The 20,167-nt window shown below is 41.8% G+C and overlaps 1 protein-coding gene, 1 long non-coding RNA gene and 5 other non-coding genes across 7 annotated transcripts; 4 read left to right on the plus strand and 3 right to left on the minus strand.

The window, feature by feature from the left end:
- Nucleotides 1–5,824: 5,824 nt before the first annotated feature.
- trnaq-cug (transfer RNA glutamine (anticodon CUG)) lies at nucleotides 5,825–5,896 on the plus strand. The gene has a single exon. It is a non-coding gene; the product is annotated as a tRNA-Gln (tRNA).
- Nucleotides 5,897–6,135: 239 nt separating this feature from the next.
- On the plus strand, nucleotides 6,136–6,207 carry trnaq-uug (transfer RNA glutamine (anticodon UUG)). Its single transcript has one exon. It is a non-coding gene; the product is annotated as a tRNA-Gln (tRNA).
- Nucleotides 6,208–7,493: 1,286 nt separating this feature from the next.
- On the plus strand, nucleotides 7,494–7,565 carry trnaq-cug (transfer RNA glutamine (anticodon CUG)). Its single transcript has one exon. It is a non-coding gene; the product is annotated as a tRNA-Gln (tRNA).
- A 239-nt stretch (nucleotides 7,566–7,804) lies between these two features.
- On the plus strand, nucleotides 7,805–7,876 carry trnaq-uug (transfer RNA glutamine (anticodon UUG)). Its single transcript has one exon. It is a non-coding gene; the product is annotated as a tRNA-Gln (tRNA).
- A 2,344-nt stretch (nucleotides 7,877–10,220) lies between these two features.
- LOC134326985 (maternal embryonic leucine zipper kinase-like) lies at nucleotides 10,221–11,500 on the minus strand. The gene is made up of 6 exons (XM_063009081.1): nucleotides 11,485–11,500; nucleotides 11,241–11,309; nucleotides 11,050–11,148; nucleotides 10,843–10,929; nucleotides 10,618–10,716; nucleotides 10,221–10,502 (listed from the first exon to the last, which is right to left on the minus strand). Exons 2-5 carry the CDS (start codon nucleotides 11,247–11,249, stop codon nucleotides 10,639–10,641), a joined length of 273 nt encoding a protein of 90 aa, XP_062865151.1. The 5' UTR covers nucleotides 11,250–11,309; nucleotides 11,485–11,500; the 3' UTR covers nucleotides 10,221–10,502; nucleotides 10,618–10,638.
- A 25-nt stretch (nucleotides 11,501–11,525) lies between these two features.
- LOC134326986 (uncharacterized) lies at nucleotides 11,526–12,373 on the minus strand. Its single transcript, XR_010014664.1, has 4 exons — nucleotides 12,287–12,373; nucleotides 12,132–12,200; nucleotides 11,786–11,878; nucleotides 11,526–11,583 (listed from the first exon to the last, which is right to left on the minus strand). It is a non-coding gene; the product is annotated as an uncharacterized LOC134326986 (long non-coding RNA).
- Nucleotides 12,374–18,712: 6,339 nt separating this feature from the next.
- Nucleotides 18,713–18,784, minus strand: trnaq-cug (transfer RNA glutamine (anticodon CUG)). The gene has a single exon. It is a non-coding gene; the product is annotated as a tRNA-Gln (tRNA).
- Between the last annotated feature and the right edge of the window lie 1,383 nt (nucleotides 18,785–20,167).

Consider the following 20,167-nt stretch of genomic DNA (forward strand, 5'->3'; position numbering starts at 1 on the left):
TCACAATTGCTTTTTTTAGATCAAGTAGAGGAAAAAAATATGGAATCACTCAAATCTGAGGAAAAAATTATGGAATCACTCTGTAATTTGCAGTTTAAAAACAAAACATCTGCAGCAGATTAGATTTGCTAATTATTCTTCAGTTTAAAAAGAGTGCTTACACCTCGGAGAGCTGTTGCACAAAGCAGATTGTCATGAATCATGGTTCCAACACAAGATATGTCAGTTGAAACAAATGAGAGGATTATAAAACTCCTTCAAGAAGATAAATCATTGTGGAATGTCGCAAAAGATGTTGGTTGTTCCCAGTAAGCTGTGTTTAAAATCTGGACCAAGTACAAACAAAATGGGAAGGTTGTAAAAGGGAAGCACACTGGTAGACAAAGTAAGACATCAAAGCATCAAGATAGAAAACTTAAAGCAATATGTCTTGAAAACAGAAAATGCACAACAAAACAAATGAGAAACAAGTGGCCGGAAAGTGGAGTCAATGTCTGTGACTGAACTGTAAGAAATCACCTAAAAGAAATGGGATTTACATACAGAAAAGCCAAACAAAAGCCATCATTAACACCTAAAAAGAAAAGAACAAGGTTAAAGTAGGCTAAAGAAAAGCAATTGTGGACTGTGGGTGACTGGATAAAAGTGATCTTCAGTGATTAATCGCGAATCTGCATTGGGCAAGGTGATGATGCTGGAACTTTTGTTTGGTGTCTGTCCAATTAAATTTATGAAGATAACTGCCTAAAGAAAACATGTTAATTTCCACAGTTGTTGATGATATGGGCCTGCATGTCGGGTAAAGGCACAGGGGAGATGGTCTTCAATAAATGCCAAAGTCCACATTGAAATTTTGGACGCTTTTCTTATTCCATCAGTTGAAAGGATGTTTGGTGATGATGACTTCATTTTTCAAGATGATAATGCATCTTGCCATAGGGCAAAGGATGTGAAAACTTTCCTTCAAGAAAACATATAATGTCAATGGCATGGCCTGCAAATAGTCCGGATCTCAATCCATTTGAAAATGGTCAATGACAAGGTTCCAACCTGCAAAGCTGATCTGGCAACAGCAAGAGACAGTTGAAGGCAGATTGATGAAGAATACTGTTTGTCATTAGTTAACTCCATGCCTCAGAGAGTTTAAACCATTATAAAAGCCAGAGGTGGTGCAACAAAGTAATAATGGTGCAGTGTTTTCTAATGATTCCATAATTTTTTCCTCAGATTTGAGTGATTCCATATTTTTTCCTCTACTTGATCTAAAAAAAAGCATTTGTGACTGACCACAACTATTATATTTGTTTCTTTTTTTATTGTTTCTTAATGCCAGAGGGTTGACAGTTTGAGAAATGATAGTTTTGTGGCATGTCTGTGATTTATTTTTTTTCTACAAAATTAAACAATTGAAAGAACATCTTCCAAGAGTGGTGATTCCATAATTTTTGCCAGGGGTTGTACTACTTTCTTTATTCAATGTATTTAACTACATAGTGTTGTACAATATTACATGTGTACTTAATACTTCTGTATTTTAATACTTGCAAATTTGAATACTTGCATACTTTAATACTTGCTTACTATAATACTTTGCATTAATATATATTGAGCTGCTGTAATAAATGATCTATCTATAGATTCATTTAATTTTATCTGTAATGCTAGTGATGGGCTATCCTACACTATCTTTAGGAAGGTAGATATATCTAGCTTTGGGGTTGTTGAGGCTAAACATTCATGATTGTTGTAATGTTGCTACACAGTCACATTAGAAATACCTTTTAAAACTAATGTTTGATATTGCAGGGTCTGATGAAGACACTAAAAATCTTATCCGGTGGAGATTGGCCAACCAGGCTCTCTTCACTGGAAAACGGAATGCAGCGGTTCGAGGGTTTGAGTAAGTGACTGTTTGTTTGACATAACAAAATTTGTGTTACATCTTATGCATAATATTAATTACAAAGGGTGGTATGAAAACAAGTTTTAGTATTTAAGTTTTGCTAACTTTTTCAAAGCATTAAAAACTTTTAATGACTAAACTTTTTTTGAAGCAGTGTATGCTATATACATTAATAACTGTTATGTGCATTATATTGTAGAGGCTTTGTGTTGGAGAACCAAATGCAGGGGAAGGTGACTCCCACTTATGTAAAGAAAAAGTGGGAGAACCTCAAACAAAAATACAAAGTAAGCTTCGTTTGTTGGTAAGATCTTCAGTAAAAATATCAGAAAAGATTTATAATACAAGTTAAGGTCCTTGTACTGTGTCTTTGAATCTTGTAGGAACTGAAGTGTCCACCTACTGGGGTAAGTACAGAGGGTGGTGAAGCAACAGCAGCATCCTGGAAATGGTACGTGGATATGGATGAGGCAATAGGTGGGAGACCATCAATTAGCCCAGCGACCCTTATTTCCTCATCTGGCCAGGATGCTGCTGAAGCTTCACCATCCTCGAGAAGCATGGAAACCCCAGCCAAAAAGAGACGAGGGGAGAAAGATTTAGTTGAGTATCTGAGGGAGATGGAAGAAAGGGAAAATGAGAGGGGGATAGAAGCAGCAGAGAACGAGGAGAGAAGATGGAGAGAGGCTGAGGAGAGGGAGGAAAGAAGAGACACATCAGAGAGAGGAAAAGCGAGAGCGAGAGACGCGAGAGAGAGAGAGGAGAGACCAGGAAGCAAGAATGAGGGAGGAAAGGAGAGATAGGGAGGCAAGAGTGAGAGAGTAAAGGTTTATTAAAATCCTACAGATTCTAATGAAAAAATAAATAGTTGAAAATAAAAAAGTGTTGTAGTATTATTGTATGTTGTGAGAAACAAAATGTGTTGGCAAATAATGGAAATAAAGGATTTTCTTTTTCATTTAACCTTAAATAAAAATAGAAAAAAATTAAAAATTTGAAATTGTAATTAAAAAAATATTCAAGTTTTACTTTTAATTAATGCATAAACTGTTAATGTCAAGAGACAATCAAGAACTGTTAACAAAACATTTTTCTAAATATAATCATGCTCATAAAGAGCTTATATGCTGTGCTGTGGTGCTGAGACAGCTGCAGCCAGATGCTTTCTTCCATCTTCACCTGATGTAATGTCTTGGCTCTGGTTGGTCAACATGCACCTTTGTTAATTCTGGCTCAATGATGTCTCCATGAGTGATACAGAGGTTGTGGAGCACCGCACAGCATGCAACAACCTCCGGGGCGAAGACAGGGCTCACCTCAATGGTTCTGCACAGGCTCTCGATAGGGGGTCAGGAGCCGGATGGGTGTATTAATGCAGGGATAACCCCCATCCCCAAAAATGTATCGTCCTGCAGGTGGGTATAAGCCCTCTTTATACACAGGGCTGTTCTTTAGTGCCCTTGCATCATGAATCGACCCAGGATAACCAACAAAAATGTCTCAGAACTTCCCCAGGTGGTCACAGATGGCTTGAAGCTGAATTGAGTGGAACAGCTTCCTGTTTAGGTAGCACTGTGCGTTGGCAGACGAAGGTTTTATTCGAATGTGGCACCCATCAGTAGCACCAACTGCCACTCTAAAACATTCGGATCCGGCCAAGTGGGCAAACCCAGCTCCTACACACTGTAGTTCATCACCAGTTGGTAGGGTGATGATCCTCCTGACGAGCCCTCTGACAGCCCTACTCATTTTGTGCACAATGTCGTGCACAGATGATTTTCATTGTAGTAGTCTAATCATGGTAATGTAGTATACTGTTGCTAAAGAGGTTAGCAGTACTTACATTATCTCTGAGGTAAAAAAATCAATAACTTTCTTAGTTCTCTTCTGTGATTTACTACTCTCTGCCGTCTCACTGTGGAGTCGGGATACATGACTATAGATTAATCAGTAAGTGGCGCAAATAAAGACGAAAAATACCCAAAATTTTGGCGAGTGGAGCTTGAAATGAGCATGCGGTCTGTAACTATGGTCACTTGACGTTGGTAAGATGGCGGACGTAGTACGTACGGGTGTTGTGTGCATACTGCACACTTCTGTACTGAAAGTACGTACTTCTTTACCGGCCGAGTGGTGCATACTTCCTCCAATCTAGTACGTACTCAGTAAGTATGCGATTTCGGACACAGCCTAAGTCTGTTTCTGTTTCTGTTGATTATTTTGAACTTAGTTTGTTTGTAAACTGTGAATTAGTTCTTAATCTGGTCGTGATGTTAGTGAATTAAACCTACATCTCTCTGATGGTCTGACCGATGAGCTGTCTGTCCTGATGCACTGCTTAAGCCCGGCTAGCTCAGTCGGTAGAGCATGAGACTCTTAATCTCAGGGTCGTGGGTTCGAGCCCCAAGTTGGGTTAGTATCTTCATTTAATGTCTACAGAAACCAAAAGGTCATTCTTCCACTTTGGACAGCCAGTCTCCGGTGACTTATCAGGTGGATATTTGTGCTTGTAGGACTGTTGTTTACTGGATGTTTTTCAGTTGCTCATTTCCAATATTTCTGTTGGACTACACGTTGTTGTTGTGTCTCATATCCGTTTCATTAAAAGACATGGTTGTGCAATAAAAGACACTCGTCCCTGGGTGGGCTCAAAACACCAACCTTTCGGTTAACAGCCAAACGCGCTAACCGATTGCACCACAGAGACACGCGCACAGCTGTTTCATTGGACGGTACACATGGGTCACATGACTTGCTAACTTTTACAGCAGGGTAATTAAGTTTGGCAAATTGCAATAATCACATGTTTCTGACCTGAATGAGAGGGGCATTAAAAATAACTCACACTTGTCAGAGACAACGTTTGAAGGCCCGCTCAATAGGAACTGCTAGTTAGAGGAAGAGCACTTGTTTGTTAGTTTAAGTCCTAAAGTGGGTGTGGCTCGCACAGGGCTTTAACCAACGCCCTTGGCGTTATTAGCACCACGTTCAAACCAACTGAGCTAACCAGCCGGGGTGCAAGCACAGGGCATGTACGCACAAACACGATTCTACACTGACAGCCCTTCAGTTATGGACCTGCCGCACAGAAAAGATGGAGAGCTTTACTGTTGTTGAGCAGAACAGATCTTCGTGTGAGATGACTGAGGTTCATGTAGTTTTCTTTTAAGCATAAATAAAAGCTGATGTTTTTAACCTCATACTTTCCTAATACTTTTATTCTACACGGTCTAAATTTCTTTTAGTACACAGTTCAGTTAGCAGCTCCAAAAAATGTGGTTATCACCCATATCCTTTGCTGTGTGGGAGAGGGTTTTAGCTTTTTTTTGCCCTGAAATGAGTTTTTGCAACTTGGGATATCTGACATGTTAACTACCATCTATTCATCCAGCTTAAATACCATAAACACTACGTTAAACATGTGGAGTTAATGGTGTAATTATTAACCTTTGTGCTGAATTGTTTATCTTTTGTGCTTCCATGGTGTAATGGTTAGCACTGTGGCTTCTGAATCCAGTGATCCAAGTTCAAATCTCGGTGGAACCTGGCTTTATTTAGGTAAAAACACTGTTATCAATGCTGAGTAGAGAATAAATAGTGTTTCACATATGACTGCTCTATGCCAAATTAGAACAAAAAAAGTGGCAAGTCATTTTTTACTTAGTGCCATTTTCCAACAGTGGAACGTTTTGTTGTGATTTTGATACTCGGGTGGCAATGTTTAACTAAAATTACTTTTATTTAGTGTTTAAAACTTCTAAATTACCTCAATTTTTTCTATTGATTTCAGTCAATTATATCAATCATGTAGTTTAAATAAGTTGAGATGTAAAAGTAAAGTCTGAAGTTGTGTTTATTTTTCTTTTTTGTTTAATTTACTCAGCAATGGCTAATCATTACGTTTAGTTTTTGTGGTGTCAAGGTTCCATGGTGTAATGGTTAGCACTCTGGGCTCTGAATCCAGTGATCCGAGTTCAAATCTCGGTGGGACCTTGCTGCTTTTATTCGGGGCCCGATGTGAGGTCGTGTGCTAGTTTAGAGTCACCTTAAATGACATGTTAATTTCCATCCATTCATCCAGCTTGAATATCATAATAGCTATAGTGTTCCACATGTGACTGCTCCATCCCAAAATATAATCGCTAATCATTGTTTACAGCGCCATCTAACAGCCAACTTGCTCTTACATGACTAATTATTAACTTTTGGGTTTAAGTAAGACCTCACTGTGTGGTTCCATGGTGTAATGGTTAGCACTCTGGACTTTGAATCCGGTGATCCGAGTTCAAATCTCGGTGGAACCTGGTTTTATTTAGGTAAAAACACTGTTATCAATGCTGAGTAGAGAATAGTGTTCCACATGTGACTGCTCTATGCCGAATTGTAAAACCAAAAGGCAAATCATTGTTTACAGCGCCATCTACCGACCAACTGGGTCCTAAACTTAACTCAGTGCAGTTTAACAGTGGAATAGTTTGTTATTTTGATACTTGGGTGGCAATGTTTAACTAAAATTCCTCTTATTTACTGACTGAAAACTTCTAAATTAGCTCAGAATTAGCTCAGATTTGTGTCCAGAGTAACCATTACACCATGGAACCACACAGTGAGGTCTGACTTAAGCCCAAAAGTTAATAATTAGTAATTTAAGAGCAAGTTGGCTGTTAGATGGCGCTGTAAACAATGATTTGCGATTATATTTTGGGATGGAGCAGCACTCCACACTGACAGCCCTTCAGTTATGGACCTGCCACACAGAAACGATGGAGAGCTTTACTGTTGTTGAGCAGAACAGATCTTCGTGTGAGATGACTGAGGTTCATGTAGTTTTCTTTTAAGCATAAATAAAAGCTGATGTTTTTAACCTCATACTTTCCTAATACTTTTATTCTACACGGTCTAAATTTCTTTTAGTACACAGTTCAGTTAGCAGCTCCAAAAAATGTGGTTATCACCCATATCCTTTGCTGTGTGGGAGAGGGTTTTAGCTTTTTTTTGCCCTGAAATGAGTTTTTGCAACTTGGGATATCTGACATGTTAACTACCATCTATTCATCCAGCTTAAATACCATAAACACTACGTTAAACATGTGGAGTTAATGGTGTAATTATTAACCTTTGTGCTGAATTGTTTATCTTTTGTGCTTCCATGGTGTAATGGTTAGCACTGTGGCTTCTGAATCCAGTGATCCAAGTTCAAATCTCGGTGGAACCTGGCTTTATTTAGGTAAAAACACTGTTATCAATGCTGAGTAGAGAATAAATAGTGTTTCACATATGACTGCTCTATGCCAAATTAGAACAAAAAAAGTGGCAAGTCATTTTTTACTTAGTGCCATTTTCCAACAGTGGAACGTTTTGTTGTGATTTTGATACTCGGGTGGCAATGTTTAACTAAAATTACTTTTATTTAGTGTTTAAAACTTCTAAATTACCTCAATTTTTTCTATTGATTTCAGTCAATTATATCAATCATGTAGTTTAAATAAGTTGAGATGTAAAAGTAAAGTCTGAAGTTGTGTTTATTTTTCTTTTTTGTTTAATTTACTCAGCAATGGCTAATCATTACGTTTAGTTTTTGTGGTGTCAAGGTTCCATGGTGTAATGGTTAGCACTCTGGGCTCTGAATCCAGTGATCCGAGTTCAAATCTCGGTGGGACCTTGCTGCTTTTATTCGGGGCCCGATGTGAGGTCGTGTGCTAGTTTAGAGTCACCTTAAATGACATGTTAATTTCCATCCATTCATCCAGCTTGAATATCATAATAGCTATAGTGTTCCACATGTGACTGCTCCATCCCAAAATATAATCGCTAATCATTGTTTACAGTGCCATCTAACAGCCAACTTGCTCTTACATGACTAATTATTAACTTTTGGGTTTAAGTAAGACCTCACTGTGTGGTTCCATGGTGTAATGGTTAGCACTCTGGACTTTGAATCCAGTGATCCGAGTTCAAATCTCGGTGGAACCTGGTTTTATTTAGGTAAAAACACTGTTATCAATGCTGAGTAGAGAATAGTGTTCCACATGTGACTGCTCTATGCCGAATTGTAAAACCAAAAGGCAAATCATTGTTTACAGCGCCATCTACCGACCAACTGGGTCCTAAACTTAACTCAGTGCAGTTTAACAGTGGAATAGTTTGTTATTTTGATACTTGGGTGGCAATGTTTAACTAAAATTCCTCTTATTTACTGACTGAAAACTTCTAAATTAGCTCAGAATTAGCTCAGATTTGTGTCCAGAGTGCTAACCATTACACCATGGAACCACACAGTGAGGTCTGACTTAAGCCCAAAAGTTAATAATTAGTAATTTAAGAGCAAGTTGGCTGTTAGATGGCGCTGTAAACAATGATTTGCGATTATATTTTGGGATGGAGCAGCACTCCACACTGACAGCCCTTCAGTTATGGACCTGCCACACAGAAACGATGGAGAGCTTTACTGTTGTTGAGCAGAACAGATCTTCGTGTGAGATGACTGAGGTTCATGTATTTTTCTCTTAAGAATAAATAAAAGCTGATGCTTTTAACCTCATACTTTCCTAATACTTTTATTCTATACGGTCTAAATTTCTTTTAGTCTTCTGCCACGTGCAGTGCAAGAATTCACTCAATTACACAGCAGTTCTTTTTTTTTTTTTTTATTGCCATTGATGAAATGGATTGTAAGCATTTATAAAGGTCATGCCACGTTCATTAGGTGAAATAAAGCCAGAATTGAAGATGGCAGAAGAACAGGATGATATTCTTACTTTCATTGATTAAAACACTCAGGTTTGAAAGTCCTGACACGCAGCACATGCCTCTCTCTCAACCATGCTACCTTTAATCATTAAGGTCTTTATACATCTTTGTATGATCTTTGTACATGATTCTACACTAACTCCATTCAACCAGCTGCATGGCAGCACAAAAACCATTTAAGAGTCTGCACACTTTCAGTGAAGATTAAAGCAAAACATCACAACGAGAAATCCTGACTTCAATCAATTTCTTTGAGGAATAACAGAAAACTTGAGTGACGTCCCATTCTTAATCCACCTGGTTTAATATGATGTTGGCCACCCTTTGCAGCTATAACAGCTTCAACTCCTCTGAGAGGCTTTCCACAAGGTTTAGGAGTGTGTTTATGGGAATTTTTGACCATTCATCCAGAAGTGCATTTGTGAGGTCAGACACTGATGTTGTACGAGAAGGCCTGGCTCACAGTCTCCGCTCTAATTCATCTCAAGGTGTTCTATCTGGTTGAGACCAGTCAAGTTCTTTCACACCAAACTGCTGATCCACGTCTTTAAGGACTTTGTGCTTTGTGCACTGGTGCGCAGTCATGTTGGAACAGGAAAGGGCCATCCCCAAACTGTTCCCACAAAGTTGGAAGCATTAAATTGTCCAAAATCTCTTGGTATGCTGAAGCATTAAGAGTTTCTCTCACTGGAACTAAGGGGCCAAGCCCAACTCCTGAAAAATACCCCCACACCATAATCCCCCCTCCACCAAACTCCTGGCAACCGCCAAACCCAGACTCCATTGAATTGCCAGATAGAGAAGCGTGATTCATCACTCCAGAGAACACGTCTCCACTGCTCTAGAGTCCAGTGGCGGCATGCTTTAGTCCATGCGCTTGGTGATGTAAGGCTTGGATGCAGCTGCTTGGCCATGGAAACCCATTCCATGAAGCTCTACACACTGTTCTTGAGCTCATCTGAAGGCCACATGAAGTTTGGAGGTCTGTAGTGATCGACTCTGCAGAACGTTGGTGACCTCTGTGCACTATGTTCCTCAGCATCCGCTGACCCGCTCTGTCATTTTACGTGGTACCACTTTGTTCCCAAACGCTTCCACTTTGTTATAATACCACTGACAGTCGACTGTATAATATTTAGTAGTGAGGAAATTTCTCGACTGGACTTGCTGCACAGGTGGCATCACAGTACCACGCTGGAATTCACTGAGCTCCTGAGAGCGACAAGGCGAGGTGCTTGGTTTAATACACCTGTGGCCATGGAAGTGATTGGAACACCTGAATTCAATGATTTGGATGGGTGAGTGAATACTTTTGGCAATATAGTGTATTTTGTAACTGGACCTCATGTATTATAAAATGGTTGTTAATAGTTTACTGTCTCTTTAGGAGATATGAGTTCATTAAGTTTTAGGGTAACAATCTCAGGCTGCTCTGAGTGAGCTGACAGTAGGTCTGTATCTTCACTGCTGAGTTCAATGTTCTGTAACATGTCGGGAAACGTTGTGTTGCTATTGTAAAAATGAACATCCATGCACCTTCATATATTCAGTGAGTTTATTTATTTATTATTTAATGTTATAAGATTTTGATGCTTGTTGATCCTGGTCATCCATGTTCTACACTTCTCATACAGCTGTGTGGATCAACAAGGGCGGCACCTCAGTGGAGTTCCTCTAACCAGTCACACACAGATACCCAAAATGCATCGTTCTGGTAAAAGAAGAGAGAGAGAGAGGATGGGTTAGAGAGAAACATCTGCAACAATCACTGAAATGTGAAATTGAGATGTAACGTGTCCTGATTGGACGGCTCCACCATCGTCCCTCCTTGATGCACCGACGACGTCTCCTGTTAAATAAAACAAGAAAAGATGTAAGAACATTCCAGAAGCTGTAGTGTTTGGACAGATGAGCATGTAGAGCAGCATTTATCAGGTAAAATACACTGATTGTGGAAATGTTACCTGGATTTCGTACACGTCCGCTCAGCTACACACTGGACTACTGCGCTGCTTCCTTCTCAAGAGCAAAAGATACGTAGCTGTGGTCTGATCAAACTTCCACTGCACACACACACACACACACACACAGACATCTCTATTAGACGGAGCACAAGAACCTCAGTATTAATAAATATGTGTCTACATTTTAGCATCTGTGTTAATGCAGATACAAGTACTGAAATGTACCTCAGACACCAGCTGCTTGGTGCTTTGGTTGGACTGTCTGAACATCACAGCCATGTCGGTGATGCTCTCCTCATCTAGATGATCCAGCTGAGACACAAACACACACACAGACACAAATATATGAGTATGTGAGATAATAAAGATACAACCTTCTGTACGGTGGATCTCCATCATGTCACTGTACTACGTCTAGGGTGGATGTTGTACCGGGCATGTGCTGTGCCATTCCACAGGGCTGCTGTACCCCTTCATTACCCACTCGTGATCCAGCAGATGCTCCACCTTTATGCGCCGCTCTGGATCCACCTACAGGACAAGATACAAGAACTTCAGGTGATGAAGCCCACAGAGAAACACACACTCACTTTGCTCACATTAAACACACCATAAACACACACCTGCAGCATTTCCTTAATCAGCAGTACAGAACCAGGAGACAGCCAGTCAGGAGTGTCATAATGTCCCTTCTGAGGAAACACAGAGCAAAACAATCACATCTGATCAAAGAACATCACAACAAGCCGTTACTGTTACTTTTACTGTATGTTTAACATGCTGCTGAGCATTAAATAATGGATTCAGTTTCATAATCGTAACAAGACGTGTATGCCAATGGTGTTTCATTGTAGTACCAAGACTTACAGTGATTTGTTCATGGAGCTCCACAAAGTTGTCACCATCGAACGGGAGGTAGCCACACAGCATGACATATAGGACAACACCCAAGCTCCAAACATCTGCCTAAACACACACACACACACACACACACACACATATTCATTGTCTTTTTTAACCATGCTTTACCCTGGTCAGTCCCCTCATCCAGACCTCATAGAATAACTCATGAATGGGGCTACAGAGGGGACTGAACACCTTGGATTTGGAGACTTTCCAATTGAAGTTTATTAGGAATAACCTGGGGACACACCCCAATCAAACCTACCTCTGCACCATGATAGGGTTGCGCATTAATGATTTCTGGGGCCAAGTAGGGAGGGGTTCCACAGCCCTCAATCAGAGCAGTACCCAATCCACCCTACAACAAAACAGATTTCTATCAACTGAAGGTCCAGCTGTTGACTCACATCTGCAACACAGCACACAAACTGAACCAGCATGGCTCTCTGATGTCCTGTTCATCTAACTGATCACTGAAACTAATTGTGGACACCATGTGTGCAAAGCTTTATTAAAGCATGATGGATGGGGGTAAGCACACCACCTTACTTGACTCTCTGAATGGCACGCTTGATTTAAGTATACACTACAGTCTTAGGAGAGACACGAACCTCTGGTTTGGCACAGAGACCAAAGTCGATGAGCTTGATGTTGTTCTTTTCATCCAGCATCATGTTTTCCTGAGAGTCAAAATAAAACACGTCATGTACAAGCACTAACAAAGAAAGAGCACAAAGTATAAGTGGAAATCGTTTGGCTGACGCACTGGCTTAAGGTCACGGTGGGCGTATCCCTGGCTGTGGATGTAGTCCAGCGCCGAGACGATCTGACGGAAGATCCTGCGCGTCTCCTCCTCCGACAACCTGTCGTTATTATCGATGTGGTCGAACAGATCTCCACCCGGACAAAACTGGAGGAGAGAGCGAGTCAAGTGAGCAGCAAATCATCATAAATCCAGAGATTAAATCAAATCTGATAGTTTCCAACCACTGATGGTACCTCAAGCACCATGTAGATCTGGTCAGCAGTCTCCATGACTTGGTACAAGCGGCACACGTGCTGATGATTGAGGTTCTTCAGGGCTTCAATCTCTATCCTCAAATCAGACAACTCATCCTGCAATGGGGATTAAACCGGAACAGTTTTATGACTTTTCAGATCAGAATTAGAAGAACCAAACGTTTGGAAACTGAGACACGTCCGTCTTTAACAGACGGTTTTGCTGAAACTAACCCCGAGCTCTTTCTTCTCCAGGATCTTGATAGCCACTGGCTCTTGAGTCTGAATGTGCCTGCCGAGCTTGACCGTCGCATAACCACCTGAAGAACGATTGAATCACAAAAAATATTAAGTCTTAAGGTTTTAAAAGAGGCACGTCTGTGTTACACAAAGGCAGAGAGACGACTGAAAGTGGTACCAGTTACCTGATCCAATGGTTTTGTAAACCTCATAGCACTTGTGCAGCTCGGAGCTGTCCTCAACCACACGTGACGTTCCCTCTGTGGTGTCATCTGTCTCGGGTACAGTGCATGGTACCTTAACCTGCTGCCCACAAGAGACATGTTATTATTATTACTGATTTGGCCTCTTCAAAAGGTCGTCACAGGTATCTGGAGCCAAGGGAGGATCCAGGGGAGGATCCGTAAAGCCAACATGACAACTGAGGTGGGTTCAAGTCTGGGGAATCAGGGGGTCAGGGTAGTACTCGGAAGTGTTGGTCATGCTCTTCCAACCAATGTGGGACGTGTCTAGCCATGCTGGAAGAGCCCATCTGCCACAGTGACCCAATAAAGTCCTGGTTGGTCGTCACAGGTATCTGGAGCCATAGGAGGATCCAGGGGAGGCTCAACACAGCAAACTGATACTCACCTGGTTCCCATCCGCTTTACGGTCGCCTTCGTAGACGGAACCGCAGCCTCCCTTTCCCAGCAGCTCTCCGACAGTGTGTCCGCTCTCAAAGCTGTCCGGGTTCGTGTTGGTCGTCTTCTCCTCTTGACGTTCTGTGTCGGTGGTTTCTCCTTCAGCATCTTCAACACAAGTATCACGAATGATGCTCCATGTGTCATGTGGACCAAAAATAAGGGTCTACATAAAGGTTCGGCGTACTCACCCTTGTTCTCGAGAGCATCACAGACGACTTCTCCAGAACTGATGACACCTATGACGTCCAAGAGTTAAATATATAGTCACTAGAGTTCAATAGTGTGGGACTCAAATGTGGTGGTGTTAAAGTTACCTGGAGCTTCAGAAGACACTCGTGGTCCCTGGAAGTCTGTCTGCTTGCTTGAGGAATCTGATTCTGAATCGTTCTTGTACCCGTCTGATTCCTGCTAATTCAGACACAATAAACTGGTGTTCAAGAGCCGAGAACCGAACCCCTCCCCTCCCTGAGTATAGTGGTGATGATAATTCACCTTGCTCTCGACTGTTCCTTCTTCTCTCTCAGTCAGGTTCTGAATGGCGCTGATCCACGCCCGTCTGCCTGCCTCACAGTCGGCCTGGAACGTACAGCTCCTGTACACACACGGTGATAGATACAGATTATATAGGATGCAGACAGACAGACAGATTGAGTAGATAAATAAACAAAAAAATAGACAGACATTCAGACAGACAGACAGAGACAGATAAATAGTCTGTCTATCGATCTGTCTATTGATCATCTGTCTGTGTGTCTATATCTGTCTGTCTTTTGATTATTTATTTATCTATAATCTATCTTCTTGTCTATCTGTCTATTCATCTGTCTATCTAACATCTATCTGTCTTTCTGTTGATCATCTGTCTATTGATCATCTGTCTGTCTTTCAATTGATCATCTGTCTGTCTGTTTATTGATTATCTGTCTGTCTATCTCTGATGATTATAGATCTGGACTTACCTTGTGGGCGTGACCACCCGGAAGCAGAAGCGTCGCCCGGCGTCCTCGCAGCTCTGGACCGAACAGCGCTGCAGGTCTTCCGCCAGCACCGTGAAGTCACGCTGGGGGAATAAAACATAAAACCTTCTTATTTATACAGTCGATGACATAAACGCCGGTGAAATCGTCCCAGACTTAAACACGACAAGGGCGGTTTGGGGTGCAGCCCGGCACAGAAGTCTGCTGTGATGCGCCCAAATTATGAGGGGCGTATGGCCGCTGTGCATTATGGGTATTTCATAGAGCTGGTTTAGATCATGTAAAGTCATGTGACCTACCTTAAACCTCTTCTTGTAGAGAAGTTGATCGTTTTGTATGATGAACCACCGCCTGCATCAATATAAATATAAATAATATTAAGTGTATATACTGTATATATATATATATATATATATATATATATATATATAATATTGAGTGTATATATATAATATTGAGTGTATCTATATAGAATTCCTAATATATACACTAAGCATCAGTGTACAGACCTGTTCCAGGTTTTAAACACACTCCTGGTCCTCTTAAACAGAAACCCCTCCATCAGTAGCGCTTCCTCGGCCTCCGCGCCGCCCCAGTGACCCGGGTCGCCCCCGGAGGACGCCCGGGGAGGCGCCCCGCAACACAGCACACGCAGAAACCTCTGTCTCAGAGAAGCAGCCATCGTAAATGAGGAGAAAATCAAAATGCTGCTGCTGAAGAGCACAGGTCCACATTGTGATGTCACAGCGTTCCGAGGGAGCAGAGTGAATTTACCTTTACCATATATGGGCATGACTGGATTCATGTCACTGCACATGTACTGACTTGATTTCCACTGTGGGACGGCTTCTGGAGGGTCCTGGGTTCGATTCCCGGGTGGAGTTTGCATGTTCTCCCCATGTCCTGGGGGTAACAGGGGACCCTAGGTATGAGTTTGTGTGACACACCCTGGTACTGACACACCCCCATACCATGACACACCCTCGTATTGACACACCCCCATACCATGACACACCCTGGTACTGGTACTGACACACCCCCATACCATGACACACCCTGGTACTGTACTGACACACCCCCATACCATGACACACCCTGGTACTGACACACCCCCATACCATGACACACCCTGGTACTGACACACCCCCATACTATGACACACCCTGGTACTGACACACCCCCATACCATGACACACCCTGGTACTGACACACCCCCATACCGTAACACACTGGTACTGACACACCCCCATACCATGACAAACTGGTACTGACACACCCCCATACCATAACACACTGGTACTGACACACCCCCACAACATGACACACCCTGGTACTGACACACCCCATACCATGACACACCCTGGTACTGCTACTGACACACCCCCATACCATGACACACCCTGGTACTGACACACCCCCATACCATGACACACCCTGGTACTGACACACCCCCATACCATAACACGCTGGTACTGACACACCCCCATACCATGACACACCCTGGTACTGGTACTGAGACACCCCTATACCATGACACACCCTGGTACTGGTACTGACACACCCCATACCATGACACACCCTGGTACTGGTACTGACACACCCCCATACCATGACACACCCTGGTACTGGTACTGACACCCCCCCATACAATGACACACCCTGTTACTGGTACTGACACACCCCCATACCATGACACACTCTGGTACTGACACACCCTTATACCATGACACACCCTGGTACTGACACACCCCTATACCATGTCACACCCTGGTACTGACACACCCCCATACCGTGACACACCCTGGTACTGGCACACCCCCATACCGTGACACACCCTGGTACTGACACACCCCCATACCATGACACATCCTGGTACTTGTACTGACACACCCCCATACCATGTCACACCCTGGTACTGACACACCCCCATACCATGACACATCCTGGTACTTGTACTGACACACCCCCATACCGTGACACACCCTGGTACTGACACACCCCCATACCATGACACACCCTGGTACTGACACACCCCCATACTATGACACACCCTGGTACTGACACACCCTCATACCATGACACACCCTGGTACTGACACCCCCATACCATGACACACCCTGGTACTGGTACTGACACCCCCCCATACCATGACACACCCTGGTACTGGTACTGACACACCCCATACCATGACACACCCTGGTACTGGTACTGACACCCCCCCATACCATGACACACCCTGGTACTGGTACTGACACCGCCCCATACCATGACACACCCTGGTACTGGTACTGACACACCCTCATACCATGACACACCCTGGTACTGGTACTGACACCGCCCCATACCATGACACACCCTGGTACTGGTACTGACACCCCCCCATACCATGACACACCCTGGTACTGGTACACCCCCATACTTTTAACTTTTAATAGTGAGCGCAACATTAGAAAATTTTAGAACCTCATCACTTTCATGCACGTGTTTTTCTTTTACAGACTGAGTTTTTTGGTTTTTGTGGAGGTACGACTGGAAAGGAAACTGTAACAAACGACCTGGTAAATCATCAAGTTTTTTAAATTAATATTTAAAGTGAATTCATTCTTTAAGTTTTCTCTCCTACAGCCGAGACGAACTTGAGACCAACAGTAAAGCTCTCCATTGTTTCTGTGTGGCAGCTCCATAACTGAAGGGCTGTCAGTGTAGAATCAGGTATGTGGGTATATGCCCTGCCCTTGTACACCGGCCGGTTAGCTCAGTTGGTTAAAGCATGGTGCTAATAACGCCAAGGTCGTGGGTTTGATCCCTGTACTGGCCACTGTCTCTTTTGGACAGAAAATAACAAACAAGTGATCCTTCTCTAACTAGCAGGTCCTATTGACCTGGGCTTCAAACGTTGTTTCTGACAAGTGTGAGATCTTTTTAATGCCCCTCTCATTTAAGTCAGAAACATGCCGTTATTTCAATTAGCCAAACTTAACTGCCGTGCTGTAAAAGTTAGCAAGTCATGTGACCCGTGTTTACCGTCCAATGAAAAGTCTTCTTGTGTGGCTCTGTGGTGCAATCGGTTAGCGCATTCGGCTGTTAACTGAAAGGTTGGTGGTTCGAGCCCACCTAGGGACAAGTGTCTTTTATTGCACAACCTGCCTGTTGATCATCAGATATAAGACACAACAACAATGTGTAGTCCCACAGAATAGTGGAAATAAGTAACTGAAAACATCCAGTAAACAACAGTCCTACAAGCACAAATATCCACCTGATAAGTCACCGGAGACTCACTGTACAAAGTGGAAGAACGTCCTTTTGGTTTCAGTGGATGTTAAATGAAGATACTCGCCCAACGTGGGGCTCGAACCAACGACTTTGAGATTAAGAGTCTCATGCTCATTTTGGCACTGATATACCTTCCTGAATGGTGATCTGCTTGGTTGACACAACTAGCACAAGTAATCGTGGTCTACACCCCACAAGCGCTCTGTTGTACTTGCGCATGCGCTGAACGCTACCATCATGAAACTGCTAAAGTTTCTAAACCTTGGAACTTACACCGGCTCCCAAATAAAACTTGCCATTTGCTGAGTAAATAAAGCCAAAAAGAAAAATACACACATACACAACTTCAGACTTTAACATCTCAGATTTTTTAAACTGATGGGATTCATATAATTCTGAAATAATGTAGAAGATTTAGGCAGTACATTTTAACTATTCTTTTGCTAAACATTGCCACCCAGATATCAAAATCATAACACCACGCCCCACTGTTAATAATTGCACTTAGTTAAGTTTAGGACCCAGTTGGCTGGTAGATGGCGCTGTAAACAATGATTTGCCTTTTGGTGTTACAATTGGCATAGAGCAGTCACATGTGGAACACTATTCTCTACTCATCATTGATAACAGTGTTTTTACCTAAATAAAACCAGGTTCCACCAAGATTTGAACTCAGATTACTGGATTCAGAGTCCAGAGTGCTAACCATTACACCATGGAACCACACAGTGAGGTCATATTTAAGCCATATTTAAGAGCAAGTTGGCTGTTGGATGGCGCTGTAAACAATGATTAGCGATTATATTTTGGGATGGAGCAGTCACATGTGGAACACTATAACACTACTAGTGGTATTATGATATTCAAGCTGGGTTGAATGGATGGAAATTGACATGTCATTTAAGGTGACTCTAAACTAAACTCTGTTGTACTGCACATGCGCTGAATGCTACCATCCTGAAACTGCTAATGTTTCTCAATCTTGGACCTCACACAGGGCCCCGAATAAAAGCAGTAAGGTCCCACCGAGATTTGAACTCGGATCACTGGACTCAGAGTCCAGAGTGCTAACCATTACACCATGGAACCACAAAGGAAGACTTGAGCACAAAGGTTAATAATTACACCATTAACTCCACATGTTTTTTATGTAGTGTTTATGGTATTTTAGCTGGATGAATAGATGGAAGTTAACATGTCAGATATCCCAGAGTGCAAAAACTCATTTCAGTGCAAAAAAAGCTAAAAACCTCTCGCACACAGCAAAGGATATGGGTGATAAAAAATGTTTTTGGAGCTGCTAACTGACCTGTGTACTAAAAGAAATTTAGACCGTGTAGAATACAAGTATTAGGAAAGTATGAGGTTAAAAGCATCAGCTTTTATTTATTCTTAAAAGAAAAATACATGAACCCAGGGCCGGAGTGGGCCCCTTTTTCAGCCCGGGAGTTTCATGCCCAAACCCGGGCCACTTTTTCCGCGGAGGAAAAATTTGAATAAATGAAACAGCAGCTAGCTCTTACAATGACTTTTTATTTGGTATAAGTTCAGGTATATGATGGTAAGTTAACAGAAAACAGTTTCACTTAAACATGTTTAATTAAAATTAATTTAATTTAATTTAATTTAAATCAGATAAAGATTTAAAAGGTAAAAATGTGATAAAGATGAAAAAAGTATTTACATTTGTACAGGAGCAATACTTTTAAATAAAAATTAAAATTGCATTTGTCTTTTCAACAGAGAGGTGCTCTATTGTTAGGTTTACACTAAACTCTTAAGTAGCTTCACTATTTAGTGGCTACCTAAAGCATCAAAAGCCTCCTAAGCAGTGCACTTTATTAATAACGGTGTCATTGTCTATAGACATGAGACATGGCTTATCTGCTGCTCTGAGGCTAAAAAAACATTTCATTAAGGGTTAGCCTGTTTTGCTGAATAACATAACATGCTTAAAGTTTTTTTTTTAACACTTTAGCCTATATTATGATGGTGTAACATTGATAGTGATTTAGGCTATTTGTCTTCATTTGTTAAAATAAATTAGGCTATCGTGCTGACATCTTTCTGAATGTCTGAACAATTTAACATATATCATGTATATTCTCTATGTTATATTTTACATTACAAATAACTATCTTAGTTTAAATAACTCTGTTATACTATCCTCTGCCTGTCCCTTCAGTAGTCATGGCCTCCTCGGGATCATCAGTACAGTAGCGTCGGAACAAAAACATTCCATTAATGAGTTAGGCTATGTAATATATTACACTTCAAATTATGTTTATTATTTTCAGCTTGAAACTGGATATTTGTGATTAATGGTGTGTACTGGGTTCTACAAAATAAACTGCGCTAAGTTGACTTGGCTATGTTGCGCAATACCAGCTGCATGGGGTCTGTCCTCTGGAAAACATGTCTGTTAATTTGGCACATTTGGCAGCATCTTCTTCCATTGCTTTTCTTTTTTTT

Source organism: Trichomycterus rosablanca, chromosome 14 (assembly GCF_030014385.1).
Source record: "Trichomycterus rosablanca isolate fTriRos1 chromosome 14, fTriRos1.hap1, whole genome shotgun sequence".
Lineage (NCBI taxonomy): Eukaryota > Metazoa > Chordata > Actinopteri > Siluriformes > Trichomycteridae > Trichomycterus > Trichomycterus rosablanca.

Bases quoted from the DNA above. Each gene is read 5' to 3' on its own strand.
- LOC134326985 (XM_063009081.1), bottom strand. The intron at 10,930-11,049 runs GTACAACATCCA...TTTGTGTCTCAG, and splicing joins AATGGCACAGCACATGCCCG to CTGGATCATCTAGATGAGGA. The intron at 10,717-10,842 runs GTACATTTCAGT...GTGTGTGTGCAG, and splicing joins CCAAGCAGCTGGTGTCTGAG to TGGAAGTTTGATCAGACCAC.